The sequence below is a fragment of the Strix uralensis genome, chromosome 23 (assembly GCF_047716275.1).
Source record: "Strix uralensis isolate ZFMK-TIS-50842 chromosome 23, bStrUra1, whole genome shotgun sequence".
NCBI lineage: Eukaryota > Metazoa > Chordata > Aves > Strigiformes > Strigidae > Strix > Strix uralensis.
Genome location: NC_133994.1, coordinates 4,598,841 through 4,619,231, shown reverse-complemented (window position 1 = coordinate 4,619,231; position 20,391 = coordinate 4,598,841). Strand labels below are relative to the sequence as shown.

At 38.8% G+C, this 20,391-nt stretch overlaps 1 protein-coding gene across 3 annotated transcripts in view; it reads left to right on the top strand.

The window, feature by feature from the left end:
• Positions 1 to 20,391, top strand: part of RERE (arginine-glutamic acid dipeptide repeats) — a 254,992-nt gene that overhangs the window by 70,018 nt on the left and 164,583 nt on the right. For all 3 annotated transcript variants that reach the window (XM_074892540.1, XM_074892538.1, XM_074892539.1), the window contains exon 2: positions 6,674 to 7,144. In XM_074892540.1, the coding sequence (XP_074748641.1) occupies positions 6,820 to 7,144 (325 nt within the window). In that variant the 5' untranslated portion in view covers positions 6,674 to 6,819. The remainder of the gene's footprint in view (positions 1 to 6,673; positions 7,145 to 20,391) is intronic.

The window sequence follows — 20,391 nt, the reverse complement described above, 5'->3', positions numbered from 1 at the left end:
TGTTCTAAATGAAGTTTAAAGGTTAAATCATGTCTGCTTGATTTCTCATAAGATACTTTGGCAGTAACTTTTTGTGGATTGTATTTGAAAATTTGCTATCAAATATTTTTCATTATGACATCTTTTGTTCTCTCTGTCTGTGGGAGTGGAACTGGGAAGGGCTTAGTGAGAGAGTCCAATTTAACACCTGGCTACTTTCGGGTTTGACTAGAGAAGGACTAGTAATAAATAAGATGTGTGTATAACCTGTGTCCTAAAAGGTGACTGGGGCCTTTGTGCGTTACTTTCTGGAGCGATGCTGCTCTCAAGTTGCCTGTCAAATAGGTGAAAGATGCAAAAGACCATTGCAGGAATGCAGGGACTGTAACTTGCAGCGCTTTGCTTTTCAACCTCATTTGCGCTGCAGTGTTCCTCTTGAACTTCTGTGGGCAGAGGAGTCATCCTCGAGACTTGTCTGAAGTTGCTACACTTGAAACTGTTCTGAATATTGTGCAATGTTAAACACCTTTTATGTAAAAAAATAGTGTTTGCAAGCACTTAATGCGCTTGGAGTAGCGTACCAAGTAGCAGAATGGTGTAGGGGCAATGTTCTGCCTTGGTGAAGCACCTGCTGTCAGATTTCTCTTTACTAGGGACACTCACTGCTAACTTGCCTTCATCGTGTCTGGCCCAGACTTCTAAATTAAGGTTCCTGTCTCCTACCAGAATCCTAGTTTCTTCTATTGCTTCATCTCTAGAGACCTGAACATTTTAACAGGAATAAAAATTGAGTGTGATTTGAAGCTGTAGGTATCTGCATTTTCTGCTAGAAAGCAGAGAACAGAAGATCTCAGCGAGTAGCTCTGCAAACACATTTTTGGGTTATGTTAGACGTCTAAACGCTTCAAGGTAATAAGGACCTTTAATGTCTGATGGCATGCTGGGTGGAGATAAAGTTATCCCATACTGGACATAACAGACTTACTTGGATAAATGGACATATCCTGAGACTCTAGTTAAAAACAAAACAAAATCTTAGAGTGCAATTGCAGCGAAGCTAACCCTTTTCCTCAGGTTTTTCAACTTGCACTGAACAAATAATGGATGGGGGCTATTCTTCCTCTCCTTTGTATACCAGTCTCAGACATTGTAAAGTGAATGTTCCCCTTTTAGCTTAAATGACTTCCTTCTGAGATTAATCTCTAGAAAATTCCCTGTGGAAGAAGCAGTAAACCAGTATCAAAGGCAGTTAATACTCTTCAACCTGTGGTGCTGTAACCTGAATTTCTTTTCTGTAGTGTGATGATGGAAGCAGCTGTTTTGGTGATTGTTTGGTATAGTGAGAATGAGGAGCTGTCCGTGAGTAAAATTACTGGAAAGTCAAGCTACAGAGCTTGCCAGAAACCACTTAATATTATCAATGTATTTGCTTCTACTGCCCTAATCCAGATTTAAACATCTGTGTGATGACTGTATTTGGCAATATACATGATGTATTATCCCAGTTTACTTTAGAGAATAAAAAAGAAGGCTCGCAATATTTTTGTAATTCTTGTGATGGTGTTAGTTTTATGGGTTCCGTATTCATGCATAATTATATATAGACTGATAACCCACTACAACATCTGTAACTGATGCATAATGTCGAGTCAGCAGATAGGTTCTCATAGTATTTACATTTTGGTCGAGAGTGATTATGCAACGGTATAGCTTTTGAATATGGAGTTGGTAGTATTTCCCTGTTCCAGTGTGGTTGGTGGGTGAAGTGAGAATGTGTGAGATGAAATGAAACGCTTAAGTTCAGATGATGTAGTATTTCAGTTGTAAGATACTTTCTGCTGTTATGGTTGAAGAGATCCTTCCAAACATTGGGTGTATGATTCTATTTATAAATGGCTATTTGCTTTTGGTTTCTGGTGTTAGTTAATAAAAAGTGGGGAGGTAGCAAGGGGTAATGTTGTACTGCACTGTAGAGACAAAACATACCTTGGAATATTTAAAGTATGTTTGGATCATTACTTAAACAATAAAGATTATTTATCAAGTACTTCTCTGTGGTAATAATGGCTTAATCTTAATTAGGCGGTTGATGATAAAACAATTTTTCTCTGGTCTTCTGGTAGTCCTGTACTACTGCTACATAGTTGAGGTCATGTAACAGTATCTTGCCTGCAATACAATCCTGCCATATTTTTGAAATTGAGTATTTTTTAATAGCAAAATAGTCTTGGAAATGCGATGTATTTGTGTAAGAAAGTTGAATAGTGCTTGCAATGAGATTTCATCACTTGCCTTTTAATGCTAGTCGAACTAAATAGAGACTCTGATTAGATGAAGAGGCTTCCTGTACTGTTCATAAATACATTGGCTATGAAAAATATGTTAGTATGGGTTCTTCTGAAACAGGAGCTAGGAGGAGGGTGGCAATTTTGCTGTATTTGTAGCTGGAAATTTTGTAGATCAACAGACGAACTGAGCAAATTGTGGTATACACAAATTCTTGCACGGCCCTTCAGTAAACTAAATTATTATGAACATAGTGTTTATTTATTCAATGGTATTCCTCTTTGCAGAACTTTGTTGTGCCAAAAAAAAAAGGAGAAAAAAAAAAAAACCACCCGTAATTGAACTTGCAATAAAAACACTGAAGCGCTTTGAATTTAATCTGAGAGAGACGACAAGGACTTAAAGCTGCAGTTATGTGGAGGGTTCTGTTAAGTCCTGCAGTGTTTGTTCTTGGTTAATGGTGAGAAGTGGAATTCATCAGAGCTTCCTCTGCAGTGTGTGGCCCTTGATGCTTGGAGGCTTCTCTCCTTGTGCTTCATGGCAAGTTGTGTAGAGGGATTTTTCTCTCTGCTGGCAAGTTGTTTTTGCAACTTCAAAAACTGTTGATGAAGATAGAAAAATAGAGTAAGGGGAAGTGCATTTCGTATGTTACTTTACTAAAGTGATTTACCTGCTGGCCCTGTGGAAGTCGCTGTGTATTTGAGGTGGTGCTGACCCTTGAACAGACTCCAGTAGTGTAAAATGGTTCACTTGAAATTTACTTTCAAAGTAAAGTTTGGCAAGGAGCAGCTTGTGCTGTAATTGGGGCTGCTTTTTCAGAGTTATTTGCTCAACTGTGGTTCCTTGAGACAGAGAATACAAGGAGGAGCTCAGAATGTTTCAGGATGCAGATAAAATTAATATTTAGAATTATCTGTCGGTTACTAATCAACTTTGGTTTATTTTTCCTTCAGAAAGGAATTTTAAATTCCGCTTTCCTTTATGTTTAGAGATGTGGGGTGATTGGCACCATCTTAGTTTTTCATCTTGAGAGTTCAAGGAAAAAGCCCTGTAGCTGGCCATGTTTCAAGCCTGCTTTTTCTGCTGTTTGCCACCCATGTCCCATAATGAACTATTGTTGTCCCTGGCAGATTGTTTCTTTTTTAACTTCAAAATTATTTTAAAAACAAGGACTTTCTGCGCTTTGCAGTCAAAGGAAGATGCTTGTACTGCAGTTGGCTGTGGCAGAAGAGAGGTGGGGTCTTTTACGGTGTTGAAAAGATGGTGATACTTGGGTCTTCCACTTGGAAGATACGCTTTCACCCTTGAGAAGGGAAGAAATGCTGATGCATCTTCTTTGTGGATACTTGACTTAAGTCTCTTAGAATTACCACAAGTTTTTTCATCATAAAAATCAATGCTTTATGCTCAGGAGAGAGAGTTGAAGGAAATACATAGGTTGAGTACACATGGGACTGTTTTAAGAGTTCTTTCCTGACAGCAGGGTCTCTTTGCCTTTGCAAGCTATGAGAAGGCTATTGTCAAAGAAGTGATGGTGGAACATAAAAAATAATTTGGTTATAGCTGCGTTGCATTTAGTCACCGTACATATGCTGAGTTCTGTTAGCACAGTTGGAAAACGAAATGAACAGAAAGTGTTTTTCCATCATGATTTTGTGCAGCTCAGACCTTGCATAACCATAACCAGTGGTACCTATGCTGGCGGTAAACCTAACTGGTAAATGTAAGATGTATATTTGCACATGAGCAGAGTTCCATGTTGTGGTGTCTCTTAATGATACTGGACTGTGCAAATGTTTCTTAGATGCTGCTGAAACATTCTTGTCCTCACTGAAAACAAGAAGAAAGAACTTGCTCCTTGTCTTTTTTCCTTCAAGTTCCCCCAAATGAACTTGTAAACAACATCCAAGTTCTAATGAACAGGAGAGGGTAGTGATATACTACAAGTAAGGTGAGAAGCAATGGAAAAAGCTGTGAAAATAACAACTTTCTGGTTTAGGCTTCAGTTTCTTGTATTTGTGTACCTAACTCAAAAATTGAGTCTCTGAGAACTGGGACTAGTGTAAGAATTATAAGAATAATCAGAAGTGCTTGGATTTTTATCTATCCTTGGAGGTCATGGAATAAATTTTTTAGGTGTATCCTATATCCTTTAGTTGATGATCCCTAAAGAACACATAAAGATCTCTTGTACACAGGTTGAGATGCCACTACTTGTAATCTTTAGATTGCACTGGGAAAGTAATTAGTTTTCATTCAAAATGAATAGATTATTTACTCTCTAAAGTGAATTTTGTATCAATAACAATAGAAAAAGCTCTCGAGCTTGCTACTGGGGAATTTCCTAGTCTCTAGAAATTGAAGACACTTCTTATTGAGTCCCTGTAGACGGTTGCTATCACTATTATCTGCAACTTCTCTGGCAATTGACAGGTTCATTGTAGTCTTTTCTACTGGAGTTTCATTGGATTCCCCTTGTGTGTTATCAGAATGATGGCAGCTGCTATAAGGAGGAAAGAAAATAGAATAATTTCCTACCTGGATGATCGGTTCATTCAGGAAATGCCTGAGAGATTCAAGCCACAGCCTGAATTGTATCAGCAAAAGCAATTTGTTTCTCTTTGGCTATTTCCATTGCTGGAAGCAGTAGTCAACAGGGACAAGAATATTGTAGTCTGAGATTCATGTAAGAGTGAAGAAATTTAAAATACACAGGATCACTGACTTCTCAGCTGACTGCTTAAAAATCAAAATAGTCTTTTTCCTTCTCTAATGTGGTTTCACATGCTTAATGCATGAACATTCAGTCTTAGGTCCCTGACTTCCATGCTGTAGCATTCTACACAGTGGACTAAGTTCAACTTGCACCAGATAGTAGCTTCCTGAAAACTTAGGAATTGGGAGTGGGTAAATTCAGCTTTATCCTGAATTGGTGAAGTAGGTACCTTACCTAAAGGTGGCTTACCTTTGTCTGTTGGATGCATCCTTCTTGAAATATCCTTCTTTCCTGAATATTTACAAAAAACATATGATTCTTGTTCAGTAGTAGCTGTAACTGCTCAGACTGCTGCTATTGAGCAATATTAAAAGGCGCTTGCGAATACTTCAATCTGTACAAATTGACTAGAGCCTTTCTAGAGAAGGTACCAAAAATTCTAATGTATGTGCTGTTGGCTGTCACTCAGAGATGTATCATGTGACTGTCAGTCCAGATCATTTCAATGTGACCTATAGAAAGGATGTTTTAAGCAAACTCTTGTTTTTGAGTCAAAAGAGTAAAGGATATAACCGCACAGGGTCAGTATTCTCTACCTTTCATTTGACTGAGGTATGGTAATAGTGTCTCATGGGGAATTAATGCAGACCTCAGTTGCAGGGTACTGGAGGGCACTTAGCGGCGGGTGGTGCTTTGTGATCTGGAAGGGTTAAACCACCACATTAGGCAACTGCTCTGTGTGCTTGGCTGTGGTTTGAGGGTCCTGGCCCATAGGTCCAAGCTTGTGAATACTCTTGTAACAGCAAGTCCCAATTTTTTAAAATCTAAACTTGCATTGAATAATAAAAAAACAAAGATGTGGTTGATGTTAACTGTATTGAATAAATGATCGGGGAAGTAAAAATATGGGATTATCTCTTCCCTGCCTATTCTCCAGCAGGAAACTGAATGTGTGAAGGTGAGGAGTTATCCATCTCCATGTGTTCTGTTACTGGTAAAGCAAGCATGAAAGGTCATATTTTTGGTATATAGAAAAGCAGATTTTGTTAGTGCACTTTTAACTACTGTGGTTTGGTTTCAATTAATTCATTCCTGTAATCTGTGGATTACAGGTTAGCTCTATTTTTGGAAAAGCAGGGTAGGGGGAAGACTTCCTAACAGATTGCCCTGGAGGTGGCAGATGGCATTCTTTACTGTGTACCAGCTTTGTAGGGCATCCGTTGCTAGTGGTGTTTAGATGTAAAACAATATGGCCGTTTGTGAAACTTTTCAATTGCTTTGAGGAAAAAAAGTTGTAGACTCTCCTTTCTTGCACTTGTCCCTTTCTAAATGTGCTTTTTTCACTTGCATGCTTCCTATTCAGCTTCAGGTGTAAAACAATAGATGTTCTCAGTGAGCACTTACCATCCAACATATTTCTCTGGTGAACAAAAGGTTTTTTTAAGGAGTTGTGAGATCTTTTTTGAAGCTGGACATAGCTTCAGACATTTTATAGACACTTCGTAAGTTATAATTTCTGCGAACGCTTCAGAAGACCGCCTGGTATTTTACTGTCTTGTGTTTTCCATACTGAATTGCTTTAGGATGTGGGGTTTGTTTTCTTTGTTTTTAATCTTTATTTTCAGAAATTGAAAGAATTTTGAATATTAACATGGGCTTTTCCCCTCTTTCTCCCCCCCCCACCCCTTCAAGAACCTTTTTAAAACGCTGGGGTTGTTGGAGTGGTTGAATTTTTCCTGGCTTTGAGTGAGAAATTCAGAAGACTGAAGCCCAGGCTCACTGTCTACCTTTCACGGAGGCCCAGCCGTGAGAGGACAGAAGAAGGCACGTGGCGAATCATGACAGCAGACAAAGAAAAAGACAAAGACAAAGAGAAGGACAGGGATAGAGACCGGGATAAGGAGCGAGACAAGAGAGACAAGGTGAGGGAGAGTGAGAACTCGCGTCCCCGACGGAGCTGTACGTTGGAAGGAGGCGCCAAGAATTATGCGGAAAGTGACCATAGTGAAGATGAGGACAATGACAACAACAGTGCCACCACAGAGGAGTCCACAAAGAAAAGCAAAAAGAAACCACCCAAGAAGAAATCCCGATACGAGAGAACAGACAACGGTGAAATAACGTCCTTTATCACAGAGGATGATGTTGTATACAGGCCTGGAGGTAAGAAATTCTTATGTTATGTTTCCTCTGAAAATAAATGTGCACCAGAGCTACCAGTTAGTTGGCTGCAGCAGACAGCACAATGTGCTATCTGTTAATTTAAATTACAATTGTCCTAGGGGCAGGTTGCCACATTTCCATTGGAGACAAATACCGGATATGCATACAAAAGCTTTTAACTGTATCTTGTAATATCTGATTTGTTGAAATGAACTTAGCTCCTCTTTGAAAAAGAGCCACCCTTTTTTCTTTCTTCTACATTAATTATCTGTGTATTGTATGGAGTCTCTGTCCCTGGGAATTTCAAAACTAAATTGGATAAAGCACTGAGCACTCTGCTCCGACTTTGAAACGAGACCTCATCTGATCTAGAGGTTTGACTAGGTGGCATGTAGAGATATCTTCCAACCTTTCTGACAAATTTCTCTGTGAATCTGCTTTGTAGAGCTCCTCTCCTGTCTTCTGTTTGTGAAATATAAATCAGGTGACTTAAGATCTCATATGTGTTAGGTCACTAATTTCACCCCCTTCATTAATAGCTAGGTAATGCCTGTGCACAGCAGCTTAGCTGCAGGTCAGAACAGACAGTGTCAGCAAAGTATCTGGGATGTTCTGGGGACAGAAGCAAAAGCTTGCAGGGAGCTCTGGATATCTTGGATGTGCCTCTTAATTACTGCTGAGTTCACATAAAGTTTTTAGGGTCTCATGTAAGGCTTCAAGATCTAAGCTTTGGCTGCTGCCAGCTAACTTTTTCCTCAAAATGAAATTGTACCTGAAAATCAGATGATTCAGCTAGCTGTATTCCTCATTTTTTGAGTAAGAACTTCTGTGTTCATCTACACAGCATTTTAAAAGTGCTGATGGCAGTTGTTTGTTCCACCACAAGGAATAGTTAATGTTTGGCTTTAGTGTTCAAAACACTGGCTTAAGGGCTCTGGTAGTTTTATTTTACTTCTCTGTTAAGTGATCAGTATGCTGTAGTAACACTGCTGGAGCAAAATAGAGATGGATTAAAACTAGAAACCATGGGAAGTAGTGAGGTAAAATCTTGTCCAATTTTTCCATGAGGTGCTGGATATCTCAAGTACTAAAATCTCATTGTGTGAGTACAGATGTAAATGTTTTAAATGCTCTATTCAGTTGTAGTTGCTGTAAATGCTCTGAACTGCTACTTGTATGTGTGAGCATTATCAGCTGCAGATACAGACGGGCTGAAATTCTGCTGGTTTTGGAGGTGTTGCGTTGCATACTTGTTATTCCCTGTGAAAGTTGTGGAGTCTGTTTTCACTTAGATCTACCAACGTTTGCCAGAATAGCTTGTCTGTTGAAATGCTTCAAATATAATTGTAAACCATTCAGAAGATCTCCTTTTCTCTTGGTCAGGGCTTTAGCTGAGTAATATTTGTTGCTTGAGCAGTAGCAATAGGGAGCCCGTAAAAGTGTCAGCTTTGGTGGCAATCTTATTTTCGGTGTCAGAGGATGAAAAAACAATTTAGAATCTGTTAAGAACAGCTGTTGTGTGGGCCCCGTAGTACAATGGGATACACTGGCTTTATTGCAAAGACTTTGCTTGATATGAAGATGGAAAATAAGTTTGTGATCTCCATTTTATCCTGTAGAAGGATGGAGAAGTATTAGCGCTCTTCATCCAGGAGGTGCAGTGCTTGGAGTACCTCTGATGCAGCACTACTTGAATAGAGGCACATTTGCAGAACAGCAGGAATCGGTACTGTCGTTATACAGAGTTTGTGCCTTTGCCAGATAATAAAGGAGGGGGGAGAGCCTGTAAATGCTGGTAGTGTGGGGAGAGCTTAGATAGTTTATGGTGTATTTTTCATGAGGGTATCCGCTCAGAATAGCAATCTTCTCGAGGTACAGACTGGCAAGAGCTTCGGTTATGGCTTGTACCTTCTCACTTGCCAGCAATTACACACTGGGGGAGATTCTACTTATGGACTGAAATGGAAGGTAAAGCTTCAGTCACAGCACAGGCGTGGAGATGTGTCAGGCACCAAATGCTCTGTAAATGCTGGCCAGGTACCCTGCAGGCCTTACGGGACTTGAGGGAGCACACATGGTTGATAGTGTGGGACAACAATCTTCTCTAACAGGCTGAGTACTTCATCCCACGTATTTTGGTGGTGGTGGTTGCAGAACTGGTAAGGGAGCTGGCTGCTTGGGGAGCAGTTCCTTCTTATATGAGTGTGTTTGGCCGGGTTTGGAAGAGGTTGCGTGATCTGGTAAAGGATTTGAAAGCTGGTCTGCCCAGTCTCAACTAAGACCAGCGCTGGCCACAGGCAGCTTGCTTCATGTTCTCTGTGCCCATCTTTCTGCACTGTTTGAAGAAAAGGGGCTGCAAGGATGTGGTTGCAGCTGCTCTGGAGGAGGTTATCTAGTGAAAGAACAAGGAAAGCCATAGTACTTATGATAATTGAGAGATTTTATACCTGTTCTGTAATTTTAAAATCTGCTTATTAAACTGTACGTTCTATTAGTAGTAATTAGCATGAGATATACCCTAGCATTGCAACTTTTCTGTTCAGTTTGCTCTCTCCCTGGCATCTGGCCCTTATCTTGAAAACTGCAGAGCAATGAGAACACGCATTACTGGCTAGCTCAATGTGGGAGGGAACTGAGCCTAGCTGAAACCTGAATTGACTATACCGATTTTAAAATTTTATTTAAAACATAATTTCCTAACAGGAGTGACATCCTGAATACACATTCCATTGCGTAATACATTCTAAAGCAATTTTAGCATCGATTGCAGAAGAAAATCTTAGCTTCTTTTGTACGGCTAGGTTACATATAGGGAGATGTATTTGTAGCTAAGGGTACAAATTACATAAAATTTGAGAGGGATTAAGAGAGTTTAATGAGACTTGCACAGCAAGGATTAGAAAGATGAAAATTAAAGGTGTGTGCAGAATGGATAGCTGTCTTCAGCTTACATCTTCAAGGCTTTGAGGAAATCCTTTCCATTTGATTCTTTCTCTTAAATACTCTTATCTGATACAGATGAATGTTAAAGGTCTGCATTTTCTTGCTATGAAGTCCTTGGTTAAAATCTCATTCTATGTTTACCCCAATGCTGTATTGTACTTAATCCAACACTTAATGTTACTTTTTATTGTGCTGAGCTCAGCAGCTATATTTGAGTAATAGCAAATAAACTGTAAATAAATAGACAATCAAGATAATTGGAATTTTTCAAATGAAAGGTTACACTATATTGTCACTATATAAATACTGTTCTTATTAATTTGCATAGATATAATGAATGTATGCATAGCTTTAAACCATGTATTAAAATTTATTGAGTAGAGCTTAGACAACACTGTGCAATTAATCTTCTCTGCTTTGCTGGAAATCACACAGGCCTGTCCGAAAAGCTTGTTGGCCCACTTCCCCATCTGTCCTCTCAGTTTCCACTGCCTCCCTCCCATTTCCTCCCAAATCGACTATGTGGGGTTTTTTTTTTCTCATTTTTTCCCTCTTAGTTCTTACCTTGCTTTTGTCAAAATGACTGTTAATGGTAAAGAATTAATTTTTATTGTACAGTGGGTATTCAGATTTGCTTATACAGGCTTATGGCATAAGGTAATTATAGTGTAAGATAGTTGCATCCAGACAGATTTCTTTTTTTCATCCTCTTAGATTCAGTTAGGTTATTTAATGCTGAATTTCCTTCCGTTTCTAGTGCAGATTGATTCCCTTCTATTCTAGTGGCTTTTGCCAACGCACAGCACAGTTTGACAGGGTTGATTTCCCATACAGTTTGTATGCACATGCAATATGGTTAACACATGGCTCCTAATTGGGTGTACTCTAAAACTGGTGGTCTTGTTTTGTAGTACGTTTTTTGCAGTTCTACGTTTTTGATAGTCAGACTGTAAGCGAATTTGAATACTTTGATACTCTGCTGTGCAAACCAGACTTTATAACTACATCTGTTGTTTGGGTTAGACAATTGATCTCTGTGTACGATTTTCTGTATAGAAGAATGTATTGAAGTGCTGTCAGTCAAACGGTTGTCAACGTATTGTACTGGACTTCAGCGGCGAAGGTGCTTTTGGAACAGCTCTCCAGGCTTTTCCAAGGGCCGTGCTACTCCAGACACTGTTGAGAAATACAACAGCTTTTGTACAGGCCCTGCTTTTGATACTTGGTTAAGAGAATGTCTTGCCTAGCTGAAAGAGGGAGCTATGTGATGGGAAACAAATAGCGCTGTCTGTAACTTTAATTTTGTGGCCAATGTAAAAAAAGGATGATGCTGTTCCAGAGAGCCTTTTCCACCCCCCTGTTCTGGAGGGCAACAACATGCTTAAAGTCTTACAAGGACCTGATGTATGGAGGTATTTTTCTTGCATATCTTCAGCTTGGCCTTGAACCTGGAGGTTTTCTTTTCACTATCCTGATAAATCGCTCTTATGGAGTAAACGGGTTAAAATTCCAGAAATACCTGCATCAAAAGAATAGCTGGTTATGCGGATACTTTTATTGCCCTGTTCCTTTTTGTTCTCTGAACTTTTGCATACCTTTCTTGCTGGAGGAAGCTGTATGGTCCTTGTCCCCTTTTACCCTCAGTCTGTTCAACACATCAAGAAGGGGTATTACTATATTAAAGCCACAGAACTTAGTACTGAGGATATTGTTGCTACTGAGCAGACTGCTGTAATGTCATCACGATGGCACCTTGAATGCTGGACTGGAAAAACTTTGGATGAAGGTCTAACTTGTTTGGAGCCTCAGGAAAATAGATGACTTCATATGTCACCTGGAGATGAGGACAATATTGTTTGTTCTGCCTACGTAGAAACATTTAAAAGGATCTGCACGAATTAAAAGGATTTATGAGGATCTGTTTCTACAGTGACATCAGTAGCTATATAAACAGCACATCAGCAAGAGGAATCAACATGAGGTAACACAAGGTGAAATGCTTCTGCGGGGAGAGTAGTGCATTATAGGACTATTGTTTTCTAGCAAATTGCTTTGGAACAGCTTACATGAGAGCCTCTGTGTTCTGGGTGTTCTAAGATCTGTGTGAAGCTGGAAGAAGTGCAGAGTTTTAGATACGGAAAGTGTGGTTTGATACGGTGCAGGGAAGGAGGCAGAGTTAGCCTTGTGGATCCTGGAACATCTGGCCTAGTATACAAAAAAATAGGAATGTGTCTCTTTGCCACTTTGAGATGTTTTAGGCAATCACTGTTTGGGACAGCTGTTGGACTTTTTGGTTTAGTTACTTTTTTTTAAAAAAAGTACTGGAATCACTGTCACTACAGTGAAGGTGAGATATTGCTGCTGTAAAATATAGCTTGAGTTGAGTACTAACTTTTCTGGATTTATAGGTTGATGTCACTTTAAAGTTTTGTTAGATTTCTGTCCCTAAGTGCTGTTTAGGAGGCACCATAGCCCCATAAGCTATTATCTGGACAGGCATCAGAGAAGGAAAGAGAGACTGAATTTGCAGGTCGGATGCACTGTTGTGAAATACTGCTGCTCAGTTGTCACCAAATGTATCAAAGTGAGATCTTACTACTTTTCACTTTGATACATTCTGTGATTATAGAGTACGTGGCCATTTTTCAAAGGGAGCGCTTCATACGCTATGAAATAGTTTGCAGTCTTCTGTGGCTCAGATTTGAAGCCTGCAGGTGTTGGGTTATTGCACTATCACAATGAGAAAATAACAAAAGATGGTGGCTCATCTTTCGTGTGAATCGGCAGGCCTGACATCAGAGTGTCCTCTGGAGGGTGGCCAACGGAGTTCCAATCACAGTGAAACCAGAATTCTATTTACCCAAGATCCGGTTGGACTGAGATTTCTTCTAGCTTTCTTAAAACCCACTGTCAGTTTGGTTAGCAAGTATTAGACGTCTAAATTTCTAAGCTTTAGTTTTTGCTGGCATAATTAATTGTTAAATGCTCCCTTTATTATAACTGTGCCAAGATGTTTTGCGTTGCTGTAACTGAGGGAGTTGCTGAAATGGTTGTTTTAATCTAGAAATCTCCATCAGATTTATGAAAAAAATAAATAAAAATTAAACCGAAGCGCTTCCTCCCTCTATTTCCTTTGTTAATAAGTGGTATACTGGTGTTTGGGTTCACTGTTGGTGAAATTGAAATGCAGGAATTCGGCTTGTGCCCTGACAGATTGGTTTGTATTTGACATTGATGCTTGTTTGTCATTCTTCTGGATGCTGCCTTCCAGTTATTCTGACAGCTTTACCAGCTGAGAATGGTGGCCATGCCAGAATGAAATATAAAAATTCATATAATCTGAACATGAAATTTTTTCTATAAACCTTGAAGTTCTGGCAAGTGTTTTTTAGGCTGCTAAAAAGTCGGGGGGGGGGGAAAGTTAATTCTTTTCTTGGAAGTTTTAAAATTGGAACTTTATGCTTGGGCAGAAGGAAGAAATGCAATGAATTTATTTTTTTCAGGTGTACATTTTAATTTCAGGAGGTCTTTGGCCAGACTGTTTTCTGCCCATGTTGTGTGGATTGACCACGTTTGTCATGGAGATGTGTATTTTTGCATGTGTGGTCTTCTCTTCCCTCCAAAGCTTCATAGTTGAGATGAGCATGTGTTCGAACACAATGACTCTGTATTTCCCTCTTCATTTGAAAGTCTGTTAGTGTCCTGATACTAGGTCGTTGAAATAATCAGATATTCCGTGACAGACTTTGAGCTGCTGTAAATAGGAATAACCTCAGGAGCTGTGCTGCTTAATGTGTTTATGAGAGTTCCCTTAGTTTTCACGCTTACACCACTGTGTTTTCAACCTTTCTGCATATGTGAATAGTGGTGAGGAAAACTTGTAACAATCTTTTTTTAGAAGAAGATACTATCTTTAAGACTTTTGTTTCAGTGGAAACAAAAATATGTTCTTTACCCACTCCTCCTTTAGTGATTAAAAGAAGGAAAAAAAAATAGAGAAGAGGCTTGGATGAGTGAGTGAGTTTTCAAACATGTCAGGAGGGTTAACAAAATGCATAAAAGCATTTAAAAATGCATAAAAGCATCACAGAAGGATTTTTTGAAGTTGATTGAGGTCTGTAGAGAACTGTTTCCACATGCAGCTGAAACTTGTGTTATTGCTCTGTGCTATTGGATTGTAACAGTGGTTGTAATTAGTTTTTATTCTCGGCGTTTGCGAGTTTATGAAAAGTGGTTTTTAAAGATCAGGCGAGTAGGTGAGTAATATTGTGTAGAAAATAATTAAGGCTATGTGACAACATACATTGACTGCTTAACTGCACATAACTAATTTTCTGTATATGTGCTGTTAGCATAAGCAGTAAACATAAGCCAAACTGGAAAAAAAAAAAAAAGAGATGATGCATTTACTGAGTTCATATTTACTCTTAAATATGGCAGGCACTGCTCTGTGCATGGACAGCTGTTGGTGCTTGACAGATGGAGTCTTAAGTGCAGATCAAGGTTGATCTAGCAAATGGATTCCTCTGGCTTTGTTTGGCTTTTGTGTATAAATCCTGCAGAGCAGCAAGGAGGGGGGCTGGAGGGCTGGGACTGGGGACGTGGCGTAGCCAGTGTTGGTGTAACAGGTAGTTTTTCATATTGTCTTTGTTATTACATGAAATCATGATAGTGTTTTCATAACAGATGGATTGTGCAAGTGGAGAATTTTAGATAAGGCTTTCTCTATAAGGCTATTGTTAATACTTTATCTGTGAGTCATCCCTCTGTGTTCCATCATAACAAACCGTGGGTCACTAACAAAAGGAGATGTGCTCCCACTGACTGCTATAACGAGGTATCACTAACAGTAACATGGATTATGTGAAGTCTGTAAACATATGCTGTGTACTAAATAAACTTTGTAACATATTCCCTGAGAAACTTGTAATGCAAAACAAAAATACCTTGTACAGCTGTGGTGTTTTGGGATGAATGTGAAACTTTACATGAATGCCTTATTGACATAATTTTTTGTGTGTGTGTGACTACAACAGCTATAGCTGAAAATTTGTGCTTTAACTACCATAGGTAACTGTGGAACACATGTAGGAGCAGTTTTACAGACTGCATTAGGGAATTATTTTTGCAGAGGATGAATGTAGAAAGATTGTAACCTAAGCAAAAAGTAATACTTTGAAGAATGCAGCATGCCTTTATGAAATGCGGCGAATGGAAATTTTAAAATAAAAACTGTGGAAAAATTGGACTAAGGGGAAAGAATTCCTTGAGATAGTGGTTTTCAAGAAGTGAGAGTGAAGTTTGTGGCCACAGTAATTGTTCGTGGTCTGTCCTCAATTTATTTCAATTGAAATAACCTGAATTTTTAGCTTATGAATTTACCAGCCCTTTTTCTTTTATTCTTACTCTGTGGAAGTTGCCACGTCTTTCATTGACAATTAGGTAAAGGAGTGTTTGGTCAATTATAATGACAACACCTGGGTACGCAGTAAACTAAATTCTCATTTTAGCTTCTCTACTGGGAACGATGCTCCTGTTTCCCACGTAGCACAGCAGTGTATGCCAGAAGATTGCTTTAACTTCTATCTGGAGGTTTTTCTGATAAATTGGGGGAGGAAGGGAATGAAATCTAATCTGTCAGAACTTTGATCCTGGGATTAACCTTTACTGCTTCATTTTGGAATACAGGTTTTGTGAAAATAACTTGTAGAAGTATTCATGGGGGGATGGAGGAGAAAGTTCATAGGTGAGGGAGATATTTCTCTACACGTTTGACACTCAGTGCTGTGTGTAAGCAGGCTAAGCAAAGAGAGTGTGTTAAAGTGAGACTGCTTTTTTCATTTTCTATTCCACTTGGAAACAATAAAAGAAAGAGGTTAAATACAACTTGAGAACTGATGACCATATATTCTCCTTTAAAAGTTATCTCCATTTTCATGTTGCTGGTTGATGGGCCACACCGGTATTTATGTCTGTAACTGCATGTCATCTAACTGATCATTGAATTTTTTTTTTATAATATCGTAAATTTTTGGCAACTTACTTGGTTTTCCTTTTGTCCTAAAGAGAGTTTTGTATAAACAGTATCTGGTAGCAGAGCATGTGTTGCTCTAAAGAAGCAGCTCAAGTAAATGGAACTATAAATGGAAATATTTTTACTTTGTTTCAGCATTGGTGGAAAGAATGGATCTATGTAGTTGTCTTCCTTCCTCAAAGTCCAGAATGTGTTATGGATGCTTTTACGAAAAGCTGTAGAGAGATTTAAAGCAAGAAAGGGTCAGAAACCCTGCTGTAAAAAGAGTGGCTAGATGTACATGAAAACTGATATAGATTTAAGACTTTTTCTTTCCTAAACAAACCATACAAATGAAATATACCTAAATGTAGACATATATTTATTTTACTTTGGCTTGAAAATTTATGCTGGTATCTTTTCTGTGGTGATTGTATTCATCTTGTCTTAATAGCGAGGAAAGCATCTTTTTCTTCCTTAAATGGACATTTCTTATTTAAGCAGCTGACTAGCATACTAGCATGGTCATTATGCTTTAAAATGAAGAAAGTAACATACCAGTGTTGAAACAAAGTAAATACACTTCTGCTGTAAGGTCAACTTAACAGCTGCTGCACTGATTTGTCCTGTATAAAAGGCATCTCAGAGCTATTTACAAATTTAAACAATATGAAAATATTTTTTGTTTTGGAAAATACATACAGATTTTTCTAAAAAAATACAGGTGTTTTATTTCAGTGCTGCTAGGTACCTGCAGGTAGGTGAATATCAGGTTAGCAGACACCAGGGCGGATATCACATATGCTGACTTGAGGGGGTGTCTGTATTTGCATCACAGCTGGCTTTAGGGCAAGAGACTGCAGTATTTGAAATACAGTATTCTGTGAAAATCATCCTCACTCAAGTGACACAGTTTTCCCCTTCTGAACATGTGTTTCTGTTCATGGCTGCACCAGTAACAAAATGGATTACTCTCTATCCATTTGGCTAGTTGGGAAGATGAAGTGATGGGCAAATTACTACGGAAATAGTAATGGCTGTAATTTTTTTCTAGTTGAGGGCTACACAAATAAAGCCCATCCATATTTTGATGAGGTATTGTAGTGTGTTGCACTTTAATTATCAAAAGCGTAGCTAAGGGAGAGAAATTAAGCAACCATTTGGTGTTTGTAGTGGGCTTGGGAATAAAAGAGTCTTCTCTTCCAAGTCCTCTTGGTGTGCTTGTTTTGCCTGCTAGAGCACGGAGTTACAATTATGCACGGTCCAATAGAAGAACTTCTTAAACTCAAAGCCATCTAAAGATGCCAGTTTTCACATGAAGTACAGCTTCGTGGGCCAGCTGTATACTGTTGATTTCTTCTAATGTCACCACTGACTCGTTACCAAAACTTGGGAAACACAAGTGAATGGAAAGTGCGTGACAAGAAGGATTCTGTATCTCAAGACATACGGGATCTCTTCAGATTTTTGTGTGTATTGGCCAATCGTGGGCACTGTTTGAAGACTTTGTGGAGATTGTTCAGTTGATTTCATGTGGACTGTGACAACTTCTGTTGGTTTTTTAAGGCTCATTACTAATGCTTGCGTTTAAAGACTCAGAAATTATCTGTAGTCATTGTTCAAGTGTGGTGTAATTTGCATATTGAGGATTTTTTAACAGAGAAAAAGGATATCTAAAAAAGTGGGATTATGTAGCAATGTGGTACATTTGTGGTGCTGCTCACCTTTTGTTTTTCCACAGTACCTGAGAAATGAGTGTCCTTGAAGAGCTACTGAAATGCGTCCAGTTCAGGTTTGAGAGACAAGTGGCTATGTAGAATTTTGTAAAATAGCAGTGTTGGGAGCAAATGGAGCACCTCCAGCACAAGTTTGCTGTGACCTTAAAAGATCAGAAAAGACTTTTAAATGGCATGCATGCAGTAAAGCTTATCTGCTGCTAATGAAGGAGCTCTTAAGCTAACTGGTTATTTAATTAATTCTTTTCAGTGGCCAGAACTCTTATTCCCACCCCTCCTCCTTTTTCATGGGCTTAATTGAAAAACAATTCTAAGATAGGAGGATACCCTAGCATGAGTTAGGGGCTGGGCATCTGTGATGTCCTTGTTTTTTGGTAACGCTGTTTCTGTAAGAAAATGTTTGCTTTGTATCAGAATTGTTAACAAAATGTGTCTGAATGCATCTTGCAAGAACTGTGTAGTGCTGTGGACATGCATGAAAAGTGCAGGGAAATAATTGGTGTGGGAAATCATGTAGCTGGGTGCCTGAACTGCAGAACAGTTGCTTTTATAAAATTGGGAACTGCAGACTACAATTAGCTGTCATTAATTTTGTTGAATAGAAATATGTTCCATTTATTGTACAATCAGGAGCCAGGCTTGAATGAGTTTAAATAGATGAAATCTAAATTATGCTGACAGTCCATTAAACAGCAGCAAAACCCCTTAAAGAAAATGGATTCACTATGATACCAGTTTATAATAAAATCATTTGCCAAATAAGAACTATAGTCCAGGCATTGGGAATACTCCTGTGAGTTTCAAATGAACACAGTAAATTGGTTGAACCATTTATTGCAGAACAGGGCTCTAGCACATTGTTTTCTGACAAGGAGCCAGCAGTGTTGCTTGAAATCTGCTCAGCAGGAAGTGACACTAAAAGATCAGACCAGCAATTTGTTTGTTGTCAGCCATATGGGGGGAAGAGAGGCAACTGTATAGCTCCCTACCTGTCAGTGGTAATATTTTTCTAGTTAAAACTATGTGTTTATCATTTCCAATGTATTCCTCTGTGTTTCTACGTTTGTTACTAAACCCTCACGCCAAACATATTGCTGTAGTTAGAGGTCTGGTTCCATTATTGACCTTTGTTTTCAAAGGTTTGGTAATTTTCCTGTATTTGGAATACAGGCAAATTCAGATTTCAATGTTTTAGAATTCACTGAATGTGGCAAATATTTTTCTGATCCTTTGGAAGGTACCACTTGGTTATTAATGCTCTGTAACTGCTAATATCGGGCTCCTAATTGTATTTAATTGTTCTTGGTGGGTGGTGGTGAAAGATTGTGGCATTTAACTTTAAGTATGTGAGACATTGAAATGCAGAGCCCTGCTGCTTAGGGTTCCCACTAATTTTGGCTTGGGCAGAGGTATTTCTGGAGGACAGTTCAGAATTCTCTGATCATGCTTCTTCACTGGTTGGCAGAGGGTACTAGGACAGCTAAGCCTTTTAATTTTAGACAGCAGAATGGAGGAATGTAAATATCCTTTAATTCTGGGATGTAAATATCCTTTAATTATTTGCCTATCCCACAACTTGTATTCAGGATATATACAAATATATATATATACACACACACCCCTATAGTGCCTCCCTCCTTCCCTCTCAAGTCCTTATATATCTGACTTTGTAAAGTCTCTAAATAAAATTGTTTCCCAAAGAACTGGGGTCTATCTCAATAAACAGTTAGATTTATTTAAAAAAAAAAAAAAAAATCCAGGATGGTTCTGGTGAAACAAACATGTTTTGCAGGACTGCCCTGGACACTGTTTCTTTTACAGTTTCTCAGATCCATTTTGACTGTGGTGCAATTGAATCTGTAGACTTAAGGAGAGTGGTGGCATGAGTGCTAGCTCTATATTGAGTTAAGGTGGTGGACGTGTAAGAGGAGTGTACGTGTATGCTGCAGGGATAAGTCTATCTGAAGTATGTTTTTCAGCACACTGAATGGTTGAATATAGAGTATGTTTATTATACAGCAGTAAATATATACAATTACATGAGCCTGATGATTCATCAGGTTGGTTGTGACAGTGTAAGAGGTGATGTGTGAACTATTCAAACTTGGTGTTGAAAAAACTCCCCTAAGTTGTACCTAAATTAAGAGTGGGGTGGTTTTTTTACACATCTGGTGCATCATTTTTCAGCATCTCTAACTCTAATTTGGAATATCTGAAGGAGAGCAAAATGAGGGAGAGAATGTGTAATCCAGTAAGATACTGGGATGTCAAAACTGGGATATGCGTGTATATAGGAACTCTGGTTGCTTACGGCTTCACTGTGAAGTTTGACTGTTGAAATACGATGGTGGGGGTTACAGGCAGTTCTTTGACAATGGCTTTCAAGGAATATCTTTCCTGTGGAAGTGTCGTGCTGTGCAGGGAGCCTAAGGCTTTGTTTCTTGGATGATGCAAGTGTTGACTCATTAGGTAAAACATAAAAGGATTCTAATTGTGAAGATACATAAACTGCAGCATTTAAGCTGATAAAGGTTCATGTGTTTGGAAAAGTGAGG